The sequence below is a fragment of the Vigna unguiculata genome, chromosome 7 (assembly GCF_004118075.2).
Source record: "Vigna unguiculata cultivar IT97K-499-35 chromosome 7, ASM411807v1, whole genome shotgun sequence".
Lineage (NCBI taxonomy): Eukaryota > Viridiplantae > Streptophyta > Magnoliopsida > Fabales > Fabaceae > Vigna > Vigna unguiculata.
Window position 1 is genome coordinate 35853298 of NC_040285.1, and position 16556 is coordinate 35869853.

General features: G+C 31.9%; 1 protein-coding gene across 4 annotated transcripts; it reads left to right on the forward strand.

The window, feature by feature from the left end:
• Positions 1–10775: 10775 nt before the first annotated feature.
• LOC114189795 (type IV inositol polyphosphate 5-phosphatase 7-like) lies at positions 10776–15990 on the forward strand. 4 transcript variants are annotated; one of them, XM_028078483.1, is made up of 14 exons: positions 10776–11359; positions 11505–11592; positions 12075–12149; positions 12253–12337; positions 12426–12530; positions 12616–13312; positions 13433–13626; positions 13800–13908; positions 14018–14166; positions 14334–14594; positions 15102–15195; positions 15283–15359; positions 15432–15476; positions 15674–15990. In XM_028078483.1, exons 1-10 carry the CDS (start codon positions 11330–11332, stop codon positions 14554–14556), a joined length of 1755 nt encoding a protein of 584 aa, XP_027934284.1. In that variant the 5' UTR covers positions 10776–11329; the 3' UTR covers positions 14557–14594; positions 15102–15195; positions 15283–15359; positions 15432–15476; positions 15674–15990. The 4 variants fall into 4 exon arrangements, with proteins under 4 accessions (XP_027934284.1, XP_027934287.1, XP_027934283.1 ...); XM_028078486.1 differs by having other exon boundaries at positions 15311–15359; XM_028078482.1 differs by having other exon boundaries at positions 15283–15476.
• Positions 15991–16556: the final 566 nt, after the last annotated feature.

A 16556-nucleotide genomic window follows, 5' to 3' on the forward strand; every position in this document is an offset into this window, starting at 1 on the left:
AACTAAGCACAATTTTTACTTGATAAAAGAACAAAAAGCTTTAAACTAAACCGGTCGTATGAACCAGAATCACGTGCCTGAAAGGGCTAACATTCTTTCAACATATATCGGTTACATAAATATTTCTTCAAAGATATTAAAAAAAAATTAAAAGAAAAAACTAAAGAAATACATGAGAAAAATATACTATCTAAATTTGTAGTTTTCTTATATAGAACAAAACCATCAATTGATTAGTTTTCTCTCTATTAAGTTTCTTCTCCTAATAGTTTTTCTTAACAAAATCTAAATTGGAAACATGTCTGCTCCATTAACTATTAATGATTACATATTAATCTATTAATTAAATCACAATCTAAATATTATGAGTTTACATGGGTATAAGCATAATTGGTAACGTTAATATAGCAGAAGTGGATGAAGATGAATGGGAATGATACGTGGAAAGTTGATGAACGACAGCATGGTGAAGCAGTCAAATACTCCATAATTTCAAGAGCCATTATCAATGGGTGAAATACACACCCCAACACATCACCACCACAAATTGTCAATGAAAATACACAACTACTTTGCCAATTTTCAAATTTATTAAATCATTATTCGCATCAAATATCCAAAATATTAATTACAATGATAAAAGATATCATTAGTAAGCTTACAAATATTAATAGCTAACTTTATACATTAAATACGAATTGAAAGTTAGGTTAACCCTAACTTTTTGAGAAAAATATCATATTAAGTATATTCTAAAAAAAAACATTAAGATATGCTTTTCATAAGATGATGATAAGAATCATTGAAAAATAATATCATATTTGAACTCATATATTTAAATTCATAAACACATGAGGACATCATAACTTACACTCTAGAAACTGAAAGAGAAAGTAGAAAATGAAAAATATATATAAAAGAAGTGTGATGGGAAAGATGGTAAGAAAGAGAAAACATGTGTATCACCATTTTTATTTTCTCAATTGACAAAGAAGGGAAAAGGCTTTGATTGGTTTAGGTGGTTCTATTCTATTCCAAGTCAATTAAATCATAGATGAATTGAAAGTATTTGACATAATGCCTCTTTCATATTTATGTACAAACTACAAAGTTGCATCTTTGTCTCAACTCTCAAGACATTTATTATCTAAAGAAAAGTCAGTGTACAAAGCTTATGATCCACAAGATTTGAATTTTTATTTTAAAACGCATTGTTTATAAGAACCAAATTCAAAACTTGAGAAAATGAATAAGGATGGTGGATGAGGGAAACTTAATTTGGGTCCATCAATGTTATGATAGAGAGAGACAAAGTTATGATGCTTTACTTAACCAAATTCACATAATTCCCCAAGTGGCCACTACTTAGCCATTCGTTTAATTATTGTTTTCACTATTTATACTTTTCAATTCATTTATAAACAATTGATCATGTTAAATTTTATTCTATATCACGTGGAAAGTAGTGGGTTTAAACTTAATTAATTTATCTATATATTGATGATTTGAGTGAATTTGAATCAAATATCATATCTTGAGTGTAATATTGATCACAAAGCAAAGAATAATCGTTATCATATTCATTTGAGAAAGAAAATTGATGTTACATTCCAGAGAAGTAAACCATAAATTATGAATTTAATAGCCACATGTTATTTTAATAAGATTAGAAAAACTCTATTTGATATCAAAATTTATATATGTTTCTGTCTTATTACAATTACAATATTTAATAAGATAAATTAAGTAAAATATTTTGAATTATATATTAATTTTTAATAATTAATCTTTAATGTCCTCTAATACATTCTTCAATTTTCAAATAATTATTTTCCACATTTAATTGAAAAGATAAAAATTAAAAAGAAAAACTCAAAATTTCAATAATCCCTCTATGTTATGTCAATTCTTTATTGCTTCACGTGACTGATAAACTTCAAGTTCAACAAAAAACTACTGTACTTTGGGTCTGATCTGCTAAAAAATTCTAGCCTTAAACTTTTGTAAATTGTAATGCATTTTAACATCTTAATTGTATTTTAATATAAATTAGAAACACTTAAGGTTAGGAAAAATAACCAAACCCTTGAAAACGTAACTTGTTTGGGAAAAAAATTATTCTTCATCTACGTTTGAATGTTGATCATTTTGTCTTTTAGTTAGAGTAAATTAATAATCAAAATTATATAATCGATAGATTTAAATCAAAATAATGAAAAATATTATGAATGAATTGTGACAGAGTATTGTCTATTATTAGTGACACAAATTTAACAACATAATATATTTTTACTAGAAAATTGTATAAATATCACAGAAAAAATGTATTTATAATGCTTAAAATAACATTTAAAATTTGTTATAGACCAAAACTTTTATAACCAAAACAATAGTTAAATTCACATATTATAAATTAATTTGTACAAATATATTTAAAATGTTGGTAACCAATGTTGTTTTTCTTTTCTATAAAGAAAAATTGTTTAACCGAATATCTTGCTCAAGCACCACATCACTATAGTAACAACTTATATTTTATTTATTTAGTTTGTTTTTATGAATAAAGTAAAGGCTGAAAGTTAAAATTAGAATCATAATATCATTTTCTTTTTTTGTAATCATAGAAGATTAATTCATACTTATTTTCGAACGGTTTTACATTATTTTTATAATCATTATTTTAAATTATGAATTAGATAATAATGGGTCTATAGAAAGGTTTTATTGTAAAAATATAACATTAATAAGACCCAAATTAGTTTCATTTAATAATATGATGTGAAATTCATCCTAAAATCTTAACACGATAAAAATTTTAGTCTTTTAATTGATGTATAAATTTTTCATTTTCATGTGAGAACTTTAACTTATATTAGAATAAAATCTTTTAAATTTTGTGATATATTAAAGCTTAGATATCTTGCACTATATTTATCTTATTAAGTAGTTACATTTTTAAATTATATCACTTCATTCATCTCATTTCATCATATTCACACTTTATTATATTTATAAATTCATTAACATAAATACAAGAAAAATATACTATGACTCCTATTTTTTTTACTCTCATCCTGTATTTTCTGTTAGGTAGCTTAATGTGGACCATTGATTCTTCTAAATAAAAAGATAGTGATTCATATTAAACCATGTCACAAAGTAAAAGATGAAGTAAAAAGATGAAAATCATAATATTATATTTTTTTATGAAAAATAAGTTATTATTAAGTTTTTTTTTTATGAGAGCAATAATTAAGCATGGTTAGAATGGGAATAGAGGCGAGTTAGAGTAATGAAAGGGACAAAAAACTGCACGACTGGTCCAACCATGTTTTTCTAATTATGACAATTTTTTTATCCTTTATATATGTAATGATCAAAGGAAAATTCTATTGGAGGAACTGTATATGTTTATGATTTCAGCACTGACCGGTACTTGTTTATGATACAAATTGTTATACGAAGCATTGTGCAGATATTAGTTTGGTTTGGTTTGGTTACCCTAAAAAACTAGAAAAGCAAAAAAGAAAGCATAAAATAGAGATAAGAGGTAGATTGTTCCTTTAACCTTGGAAGAAGTAGAAGAAGAAGAAGAAGAAGAAGAAGGATGAATATGGCAGAGAGGGTCTACATCAGAGGCATACACACTCATACTTATTTTGTACACTATGCTTCTGTATCATATGGTTTCTCTTTAATGCAAAAGACAGTGACCGGTGAGGAAAGCTTTGTCACATTTTGAATACTAAAGTGCCCAAAACGCAAAAACAAAAACCCAAGAGATTAAAACCTGAGGGTAGCAAAGAAAAAAGGGAGACACAAACACAGTGGGGTCTCTCTCAAAGCAGAAAAAGCAAGAAAGAATCAAATTGGAAGGCATTAGGGAAAATAAAGGAGAAAAAAACAAACAAAAATCCAATGCTTATCTCTTTGACTGCCTCGTAAAACATAATTTTGCCTCCGATTTTACAAGGTGCGTTGTTCGGGAAACAAAAAGCAAAAGCAACAACCAGATCTTCTTGGACTTCTTTTTCTGTTTTTTTTTTTTTTTTTTTTTTGACCTTTTCCTTATGCCAAACACATTCTACTATAATGTTTCTATCATCGACAACATTACAAAAATGGATTACGTAAACCACGTTGTATACCACTTCATTTTCTTTTTTTTTAGATCATTGAGTAATATCAATTAAGTTCTTTATAATCTTTCCAACTCTCTACTCTATTATTAATTATTTTATTTCGATAATGCTTTTGGTGATCACAATGTGTGCCCTCTGACCCCATAAAAATGACACTGTCTTACCCTGCTAGTTCGGAAACTGGCAGTGTAGATGATCAATCTTCTATTTACCAGGAATAGTAATGAAGAAAAAAAATATATTCCTACCTTATAATTGAACAATCATGTCACTCTTAAATGATATATTAAAATATAAAAGTAAATGGAATTAATGTGTAATATTCTAAAAGACTGTTATACAAATTAATTACTTTCTGCATATACTTTTATACATATACATAACTGTAGAAAATAATACACAATTAAGAACTGGTTTTTTTAATGAACATCACCATCACAATCAGAATAAACCTGCTGCTATCACTAACTGATCTAAGAAAAACTAAATAACTTGCAATTAACTTGGGAGTTCGTTTTCTTTTTAAATAGCCCTAGTTTTTCAAAACGAATTCACGAGATGGAATTGTCTATTTAGAATAGTGTTTGACAGTTCTTTTCTGTTTCATAAAACTTTTCGACTTCAGACATTAGCATTAACGAGTTTTATGTTATATTTACACGTGTGCATGAGTTTTATCTTAACCATTGTGATTACCATTATGGAGTTTGTGTTTGGCCGTTATGGATGATACCTACCTGAGAGTACACGAATTGAATGCATATGGTCCCAATCCCAAGTTCCAACCATTAAGTGTTTTCCAACTGTTTGGTTGATTCAATAGTGCCAAATCATTTTTCTCAACACCCAATGAAGAATATCACTTTAATATATAGTATATAAATTTAAGATATCATATATTAAATTATATACTTAATAACTATGCATTGATTGATCAAACACACTAGTGGTTCTCCAGCATATATTATTTTCCCTATTCTTTTCTTGTTGTTGAATGATGATGATGAGTATCCCATAGTGCTAAATTCAAAGTTGCACAAATAAGAAAGTGGTGGAAATGCAAGGATATTTACGTGAAAATATTGCACTGATTTGTAACATTATTCATCATGTCTTTGTTGAATATTCAGGGACGGTGTTCCCCTTGATACCACTTTATGGTGATAGTACGTATTGGATTGCTTTATATGTAGAAAAGAAATTGTATCATATATCGTCTCTTTAATTATTTCAATCTCTGCGTAATATATCTTTTGCCTTTCTCTTTTTCATGTCTCGGTCATTTTCCACACGAACCTGTTATAAGTTTGAACATCTCTTGCAAAATCTTTCTATTCTTCATTACTATGCGTTATGTTAAAAAAAATGTTGCATGAAGTTTACCATTTTTTTTTTCATAATTCACCTTAGATTGTGCTAAGTTCAGATTATATATATACACACCTACCCAACACAGGAATCTTCATTTTTTTGTTTCACTGAAATCCGAACAGATACTATGGAATTTATGAGAGAGCAATTAGTGAGCTAATGATAGTTGTGGATTACCCAAAGAAAGTGAAATACAAAAAATTGAATAAAGAATAAAAGCAAGTTTAAGAAACAAACTTTAAAGTTGATGTAGGGCCATTCTATTGACTAGTGGCGCCGTGGCAGTTTGTTATAAAAGGACTATTCGAATATTTTTGGGAATATTATTAAGATGGCTTCAAAAAATTTCCACATTTGTTTCATGAAAGAATCATTAGAATTTTCTCTTGGACACATCTTTATAAAAATAAAAATAAAAATAACTACTCGCTGAAAATTGTACTTATTAAGTAAAGTGGATATGTTTCATATTTTCGCGACGATGAGAATGATTCACATGTCACACAAGATCAATCGTGAATAATTGTAAAGAAGGAAATTTTATTTAATTTTAAGAATTTTCACTTGTAAGATGGTATTTTGCACGGTGTATATTTTTAAAAATATAATTCTTATAATTTTTATTTTTTAAACTACATTTCGTTTGAATATAAATTTATTTCTTAAAAGTCAAAACAAACATTCTCATGATCTTGTTTTGCAAACCGTGCCAAATGTTAGTAGTGCAAAATTAAAATATAAAAATATTTAAAAATGTATTGTAGAAGAAGACAAATAGATAAAAGTAAGCGAGAAATATAATGAATTTCAAGAGAATTTAGTTTAAGAGAAATAAAAAATAAATAAGAAAAATAAGAAAGTATGCTGTATAATTGAAACGCATATTATCTTCATGTATAAACAAGAACGAAATGGAGGAATTTTTTTTTTTCCTAATAAATTTTATCCATTTTTTTAACAAAAATTATTTTAAGTGGTTTTCACCCCCTTTAATTTCACCTAATCATTTTATTTTTAATAAACAATTTTAAATTAGTGTTCGAGGTGTTTACATGATTTAATATATTCAACCTTCAATGCTAGTTTGAAATACTATTTTATTTTGTAAAAGGAAAAACTTAACATTGCCAGCTCCCGTAGTGTGATGGGCGGTGTGTACAAGGTCTGAGAACGAATTTACTGTTGTATGGTTGATTGGTGATTACTAGTGATTTTGGCTTCAAGCAGGCGAATTGCAACCTACAATCCGAACTGAAGATGGGTTTTCGGAGTTAGCTCACCCTCACGGGATTGCGATTCTTTGTCATGTCCATTATAGCACGTGTGTCGTCCAAGGCATAAGGGGCATGATGACTTGACGTCATCCTCACCTTCCTCCAGCTTATCACTGGCAGTCTGTTCAGGATTCCAAACTCAATCTTAACAACTAAACATGAGGGTTGCGCTCGTTGTGGGACTTAACCCGTTAAATTAAGAGAATTATATTTATTTATTTTTAAATTTTAAGAACAAAAAATATATAAAAAATGAAGGAGATAAACGAATTCCAATTTTACACCTAAATATTACAAACATATTTAACCCAAATATATTTGTTTTTGGTTAGTTAATGAGTGGGGTATTACACTTTATTATTTTAATAAATATATCATCACAAAGGTAATTTAATAGTATGGTTAAATATATGTTTTTGTCCTTTAACTTTTAGAGAAAATTTAAATTAGTAAAGTTTAGAAACTTTGGACCAATCTAATCTCTCATCTTTCTACATGCATGCGTGAATTTAGTCATTTTAATTGAATTTTGTTAAACTTATTTGACGTTTCAAACGTGTTTCTAAGCTAATACTAAAATGAAAATGGGTCAAATAGTGTAAATAATTCAAATGTTATCATGAAACACGCGTTTTAAAACGTGAAATAAACTTAACAAGATTTGGTTTAAAGAACTAAATTCACCTAGTTTAGAGTGGAGGATTAAATTGGGTCAAAGTTTTGATTAGAGACTAATTCCAAATTTCACTAAAAATAAAGGGGACAAAAACATATTTAGCCCTATAATAGTGATACTATTAGAATTTATTATTTATATTTATCTAAATAAATATAGGTTTAAAAACTTTTTAAATAGCTGAATTTTTTTTTCATTTTTTTATTAAAGTTTAGATTTGAGGATTTTCTAAATAAAAGAAATCTGTCCTAAGCTAAATTTAAATATAAGTTTAATCTTAACTCAATTTTTTACCCCTATTCCCCTAATTATTTTTTTCTATCTTCTCACGTCTTCCGCAATGAAGAGCAAGTTAATTATTTCACTTGGATAGACTCCAGAAGATGAATTATGATAAGTGGGTTTAATTATGCGTTCCAACTTTTCACTATTTTCCTCTTATGTCTCTTACAGTAGCTATCACAAGGTTAATACATAATAGAACAATAACATACCACTAAACACTACTATAGTTATATATTTAAAAATATGATTAGCTGATTCACTTGCTATTATTATTACTATTATAAAAAATAGTGAATTGATTGTATACATAACCAAAAAAAAAAAAATTGATAAAAACAACATTTCTCCTAATAATATTAGTTTACAACTTTGTTTATTTTATTTTTGAATTCACTAAAGCAGTTGAAGGTAATTAAATGAAAATTGTGAAATAAGAGTGAGATTCCTAATTAAACACGTATCGAAATATCCGTTTTTGATGATATTGTATTGAATCCAATATGGTTGGTTCCGCTTAGATACCAGCATGATGAAGATACTATATAATGCTATCTTAGCTTCTGAATAATCTAAGATATATAGTTGAAGTTGATCGATGGCATCGCACGTTCTAAAATGCGGGACCACTTTTTCTTTGTTCTTTAAATATGCAATTACTATGCATGGCCCAATTCTCTCTCATGTTTGCAACCTTTACCAGTTTATTTGGATTATTCCATGGCCCCTCTTCTCTTCCCTATTGTCTCATAAATCATTCCCAAAGACCCACCTTCAACCATGCATAAACATAACCATGCTCCACAATTCCCACATAAAGCAAAAGCACACCCAACACCTATGTTATTATACTCATCTTAACCCTTTTTTATCTTCACATTATTCATTTCAAATCATCTTATATAATTTTATATCACGAAACTAAATAATTAAACCTGGTATATTCTCAATTATTTCAGATTGATTACAAGGAATTATGACTTGAATTTGTTAACATATTTTTGAATTTAGGTGGAAATAAAATAAGATGATGGTTTTCTGATTAGATAGCCTTGATTTCAAATCATCTACTCATTATTATAGTATTTGAGAAATTCCAAATGAGCTTCCCCCAGTTGGGTTAATTTTGCTGTCTGCTACCACCTCGTAGCTCTATGTATGCATATTTTCGCATTCTTTAATGTAATTACTTCCCCGGGATTTGATTAGACCCATTTTGTTTGGTTTGTTCCCACCACACTATCACTGTTCCTGCATCACTCCCAAAATTCTCTGAAATTAACAAATTCAAACTTAGTGGAGACTCTTCTCATACCTTTGACCATATTTCTTCTGTCTTATTTTCTGCAGCGCAGCTGCACCAGCTGATTTTTCTTTCGGCTTTATTATTTTTTTCATGTCAGAAAAGTTCCACCGCTCTTATTTGCATTGAATACAAGTTTAGTGAAGTTTAGGTTATTATTATTTTGGAAAAAAAAAATCCATAAAGTTAATTTATCTTAAAGTTAAATATAATAATTAACTATACACTATCTTTAAATTCTAATAAGTTAGAGTACTGTGTATATCCATACATTAAAGGTCCATTTTGTAGTTTTTAATTAAATAAGTTTATTTTTTTGAAAAAATATGCTTTATTTAGGTGGTGGACTTCTGTGAGGAGATACTTTATTATTTTCCTGATGATAATAATAGTATAAACAGTATTGCACTGTCAACTTAATACATTTTCTATTTCATATCAACAAGAGTTTTGACTAATAAGATACTTGAAGACCAATAATTTGTGGAAAAGGGAACAGACTGGTGGCCAGTGGGGCTAGGCCCTCAATCTTTGAAGAGGTTCAAGACACATGAAATTTGTAAGGCAAATATAATTCCATAAACACCTTTATAGAAAATACAGAAAGAAAAAGTCAATTTTTAAATTTATTAATACTCTTAAATCTTGATCCCCAAAACTAAATTTCAAAGTGATGTATGAGAGTTATACCCAGAGGAGATTTAGGAACGGTAGGAGAAAAAGGCATGGCCAAAATTCAAACTTGGGAGCGAAAGGCAAAAGGGCATTTTGTTTTGGAAATTGGGTATTGAAGGTGTTAGAGGAATTAAAGGAAAAAGATGGTGGAAGATGGTACTGCATGGGTTTTTCGTTCCAAAGTGTAAACCAGAGTTGTTGTAGATAATGAATATGATAAGATTTAGAGAAAATCATAGTTGGCGGCAGCTTCAAAGAGTTAAAAGCAGTGAAGGGTGGGAGGGGAAAGGGAAAAGGAATCCCCAACACCATAAAATTGGGTAAGTTGCCATTGTTTCCAAAGACATTCCAAGACTAGCTAGGTCAGAGCCAAAAGGGCCTCAAAGTTATTTGCTATGCAACGCAACACGCCCTATATTCAGTGGCACCATACCTACACCAATCTATGGAATCAAACGTCACATTGAATTGAACCATACAAAATTAATATCTGGTCATAACATAACATAACATGGCATTGGCATTGGCATATCAAAGAAAGACAAAATTAAATTTTTGAAAGGTTCATTCGCGTGCCCAAGAAAACAAGACAATTGTTTTCATTATTGTTATTATTATAGAGGAATGACACACTACATCGGTTTACTATTACTTCTCTTCCAAACATTCTTTGACCAATAATTGAATACAACACAATAACATAATATAAACAAGGCCTTTATCTTTTTCTTTTTCCCTTCTCCTTCTTTAACTGCTTTTGCTTTAATTCGAAGACCAAAAAACTAGAAGAAGAATGCAGGTTTAGGAACGGGAATAGGAGAATAGTGGTAGATCTCACATAACAGTTCATAGTTCACATCCCCTCTTCACTTTGCTGACCAAGGGCAGCTTTGATCAGCTGACCGGGTCGTTTTATGCAGAAGCCTTAAAGCAAAAAACCACCTACCCGTTGCCCCCTTGTCTTGAGCTAAGGTTGTCACTAAAATATTGTTATTTAAATACTAATAAAGCTCTTCTATGCTCTCTTTTACTGCGCTTTATTCTGTTCAAATTCGATACTTTGTTTCCTGTGGTTGCAGAGAACGAGGAGCCTCTCTCTCTGTCTCTCTTTCTCTCTCTTTCTCCCTCCCTCCCTCTATATGCTTGCTGCATTGTCTTCTTCTAATACTTCAGAATCTCTTTTCACTTCCACGCATTAAAGTGTTGTCTCTCTCTTCAGTTGGTGGCGCTTGCTTTCATATTTATGGGAGTTTGTTTCCATGTTCTTATACTTTCTAGTAGTAGTGTTGCAAGAGCTCGTACATAGCGCACCAGAAGAGGAAACCAAGGAAACACACACAACGCATTTTCCCCTCTTTTCTTTAACTTTCTCGGCTTCATTAATTAACCTATTTTCTCTCCAATTGAGAACAACAAGCGACCCTCGTCTTCTTCCTCAGCTCCAAAACATAGATACATAGTGTGGAGATTGGAGAAGGGGCTTCCCAACCAATGATACTTTGCTATTTCAAATTCAAAGAAGTTTTGGATCTATAGATATACTTCTAAGCTGCACAGAAATATATCAGAGAGCTTCAAGAGCTGCATGAAGTAGAAGTTTGCGAAAATGAGAGATGAGAATTCCAAGAAAAGCAAGGTTTTGCCAATATCCTCTAATATAAAGATTTCTTTTTTCTTTTTTAGTTTTTTTTCCCAGGGGAATGAAATTCAACATTCTGAGTGTTTTGGTGTTTGCATATTGCAAGTTGTTGACTGTTTCGTCTTTCTGTTGCTTCATGAAGCTCTCATGGTCAAAGAAAATGGTCAGGAAGTTCTTTAATATCAAATGCAAGACTGATGATTCCCAAGCAGACGGTGCTACTTATGGAGGTAGGTGTTGGTTTTCTTCAAAATTCACTTTGAACTAGTGATCAGTTTCTAAGGGAGAAACAAGCCCAGGAATAAATTACACGTGAGATTTGTGTTGATAGAACTGTGCAGTGTTAGGTCTTGAACAAATTCTCAGTCGAAGTCTGGATGAATATCACCATTTCGAAAGAAAAATTGAAGCCTGAGATCAGTCGTCACGTCACGTTCTGTCTGATTTTGTTGTTGTCTAATGCAAAAGATCAAGCTATCCTAAATACTTAATTAGCTTTCTCTTAGGCATAGATTGTGTTTTCCTGAGTTTTTATGTTCTCATTAATTTGTTTTCTTTCAACACTTTCTTCGCATCCAAACAAAATGAAACCATAAGCTGAAATATATGTTCATCAAATACAATTCTGTTTTTTCCTCCCTCTTGATATAAATTCAGTCACTGTAGTTTCTTTTCGTGAATTTGATGCATCAACCCTAATTTCCTTGTGCAGGTGGTGACGTGGAATGCAGAAGTAGGAATAGCTTCTCTGAGAGAGAGCCATGCACAATCAAAAAGAGCAAAACAGGTATAGAGTTGCCTTCATTTCATTTCTTGAACCATGCCCTTCGTGTTATTTAAATGCCGACTTCTTACACAAAATCTTTACAACCACTCGTTGTAATGAACAGAGAAGTTTAGCAGAAGCACAGATCAGGGCAGGCGAGCAAGAATGAATCTTGACCACCCTCGAATTATAGATGTGCAGAATTACAGGTATACCGTTTGTCTTATTTTACCTTCTTTTTGAAAAAAAAGGCCATGTTCAAATTCTCATTGGTGTCTCTCTTTTCTGCGGAAGCAGCATTTTTGTAGCTACGTGGAATGTAGCTGGAAGATCCCCTCCAAGTACTTTGAATTTAGATGATTGGCTTCACTCTTCATCACCCGCTGACATTTATGTTCTTGGGTAGGAATTGGTACTTGTCAACGTAGTCTTCCATCAAAGGTAGCATTCACAGTTACCAATGACAATTTCTACTTGTCCCTTGCAGATTTCAAGAGATAGTTCCTTTGAATGCTGGTAATATCTTAGGGGCAGAAGACAATGGCCCTGCTAAAAAATGGTTGGCTCTCATCAGAAAGACTTTAAACAATCTTCCTGGCAGCAGTGGAAGTAGTGGGTGCTATACACCATCTCCCATACCTCAGCCAGTTGTGGAGCTGAATGCAGATTTTGAGGGATCAGCAAGGCAGAAGAACTCATCTTTCTTCCATAGGCGATCATTCCAGACAACTTCTAGTGGTTGGGGAATGGACAATGATCCTTCAGTTGTGCAGCCGCGGCTGGATCGAAGATACAGCGTTTGTGATCGTGTAATTTTTGGTCACAGGCCAAGTGACTTTGATCCCAGTTTTAGATGGGGCTACAGGCCTAGTGATTATTCCAGGGCAAGTGACTACTCAAGACCAAGTGACTACTCAAGATGGGGTTCATCTGACGATGACAATGGCCTTGGGGATTCACCAAGTACAGTCTTATTTTCCCCAATGTCCCGTGGTGGAGGTGGACCTTCCTTTAATGAAGAGGGATATGCCATGCCAGGTCACTCAAGGTACTGCCTTGTTGCTAGTAAGCAAATGGTGGGAATATATCTTACAATATGGGTGAGAAGTGAACTGAAAGATCATGTTCAAAACATGAAAGTGTCTTGTGTTGGCAGAGGATTGATGGGCTATCTGGGAAACAAGGTAAATTTTAAGTCAAGTCATATTCTCAATATTTGTTTTTCCTTAGATCAATTCACGAAAAACATGATGGTTTCATGAAATATGCTTGAATGAAGGAGTTATGTTGGCTTGTATTTGCAGGGATCCATCTCAATTAGTATGTCTTTGCATGAAACAAGCTTTTGCTTTATCTGTAGCCATTTAACCTCCGGACAGAAAGAGGGTGATGAACTAAGAAGAAATTCTGATGTTATGGAGATTCTTAAAAAGACAAGGTTTCCTCGTGTTCAAGGTGTGGACAATGATAAGTCTCCACAGACAATCCTTGATCATGAGTAAGAGTCTACCCACATTCATCTAAAATTTAATTTTTTAATAATGTCAGTTATTTAAGCCCCCTTTGCTAATATATCACCTTCTCCTCGTGTCTCAGTATTACGCACAATTCTGTTTCCCTATGTCTGCTTTTCTTTACACTTAACTGAGATTTTGCATTTTCTCAATTTAGTCGAATTATATGGCTTGGAGATTTGAACTACCGGATTGCGCTCTCCTACCGTTCTGCTAAGGCACTTGTTGAGATGCAAAATTGGAGAGCATTGTTAGAGAATGATCAAGTATGTCTGTTAAACATGATATATAAATTCTTTGTTCCTTGTTTAACTTAAAATGTAACATTATTGTATGAATATACGTAATGAATCTCAATTATTGCATTGATGGCAGTTGAGAATAGAGCAGAAAAGAGGTCGTGTGTTTCTGGGGTGGAATGAAGGAAAGATATATTTTCCTCCAACGTACAAGTATTCAACTAATTCAGATAGATATGCTGGAGACGATATGCACCCCAAAGAGAAAAGGAGAACCCCTGCTTGGTAAGATCATCATTTATCACACCACATCATAGGAATTTAGAAGAAAGAATACTTTATAGTATCATTCATATGAAACAATGCTTATGAATTATGAAGCAAAGCATATTTTACGTTGTATTTTGTTAGCTTATGCTACTTATGCTTATATAAATATTTTTCTTTCATAGGTGTGACCGTATTTTGTGGTATGGAGAAGGTCTACATCAGTTGTCGTATGTCCGTGGGGAATCAAAGTTTTCAGATCACAGACCTGTCTATGGCATATTTTGGGCTGAGGTTGAGTCAGCTCATGGCAGATTGAAGAAAACAATGAGTTGTTCTCGTTCAAGAATTGAGGTGGAGGAACTTCTGCCATATTCCGGTGGATATACTGAACTGAGTTTTTTCTAAACGAGTTTGGGATATGAGACGTGTCCTTCCATATTCAGGTACACTAGTAATATCTATACCTGAGTTGTTTTTTTATTTTTATTTTTATTTTTTTATCTTCTAAGCACTTACAAATAGAAAAAATTAAAAAACACGTGCAGGGCCCTAAGCAAACCTGACCTTGCCCATTTGGCCGAAGGGTCCCTAACTTTTTTTTAATTTTCTTGTTGGCTAGAGCAAAAGTACTAGATTCTGAAGCTGTAAATGATTTATATGGGGTTGAACATACTAGAGTGGATCCTGCTAGTGCAATGAAAACATATAGTCTAAAAGAATATACTAAAACGATGTTGGCCATTAAGTGTATCTTGCTTTACTAGATATTCAAATTGGTTTCATGAATTCGGGAGCCAATATGAATAGAATATGTTCACAGAATTGTCTGAAAAGCCTATATATCACAATCTTTTCTGCTTTGAAGTCCTTTTGTTCTTTTCTTATTGTCAATACAATTATTCTTTTCCCCTGAATTATAAATCTTACATCCACCTATTACTGTTGAGCAGCAATTGGTCCCCCATTACCATGCTGGAATTACTTTGAAGAAAACTCATTCATGGAGGGAGATAGGGACAACCCATTTCCCACATACCGAAAAAGGTTAGTTTTCTTCTCTTTCATGCTTTTCTTCGTGCTGCTTTTGGCCTGCTTCTTTGTCTAATTTTACCTTTACTTTATCTTTGTCAGCTTATAATCTGTAGTTTTGGTGCTACAGCCATGCCTTGCCTAACACATGATCAGTACAGTACATCATCATAATCTTGGTAGCTACTCATACACCAGCTTCGGTAATGTGCATATTTTGATACCCAACTAACGTACACTCAACCTTTCAGTGTCTCACCATACTTTGATCGTTAACTGTCCTTCACAGTCATCAGGTACTACTTCCTGGCGATTTGTTCCACTTTATGTTATTACGGATTAACCCCAATGCACATGGCTACATATATTTTTTTGCACATAAATCTTTTCATTAATAACCATGTGCATCGGTGTTAATTCTTATAGAGACATGCTTATTAATAATCTCCAACTTATGCTTTCTAATAATGATCAATGTTTTTTTCTGGTGCAGGAAGTTGATTTTTTTATTCAAGATTTTTTAATTGTTTCTGGAGAATATATATGATGACTGAATGAAGGTGGAAGGCTTGTCAGAATAATCAATTGGGCACTAACATTTTTTTAATGCGCAGAAAAGAAACTGAGTTTATTTTTTTCTTTTCCTTTTTGATCCTGAGAAAATGAGTTTGATGTATAGTGGTTGCCTATGTACTTGAGGAAAAATACGAACAAACAAAAAATGATTGATGTTCATTATAGAATTTGAGAGGCTCTCTTGCTCAGTCCATTATTGAAATTTTACTGATAAAGGTAACTTTGACACCAAAATTAAACAGTGTACACTGCATCATTCCTTCATTCCTGTGGCTCGTCTTTTCACTAATGAGGAACAGTGTTTAAGTACACACTAAAGAGTGTTGCGGGGTTTGGAAAGAATATTGGGGGTTCTAACCGGGGTCCTCATCCAAGATGCTATTTACATGCTTATCAACTGCTGTTTGCTTTTGACTTGGTGGATTCTACCCACTTTTACATTATACCTATTTTATTCTGCATCCATTCATTTTGGTTCACTAAGAGAAACTCAAGTAACAAATTTCACAACTGGGGTGTTGCAGAAAAAGACTAACGCTAAATCGTTAACTGTGTAATAATACAATTCAAAGGGAATAATAATAAATTTTGTGGCTGATCTTTGCCCATGTCGACTATTAATATAATCTGGGGTCTGACTCATTTCTTTATGAGATCTCAACGGTTAAACGTCTTTGTCACTGTTACTGTTGGGGAGTCACTTCATGTAGATGTCACTCAGATGCAAATATGTTTTATAAAAACTTTTAATGCTGTCAATTCTTAACGAAAAATAAGTCCCCTGTTTGTTAACCATTGCT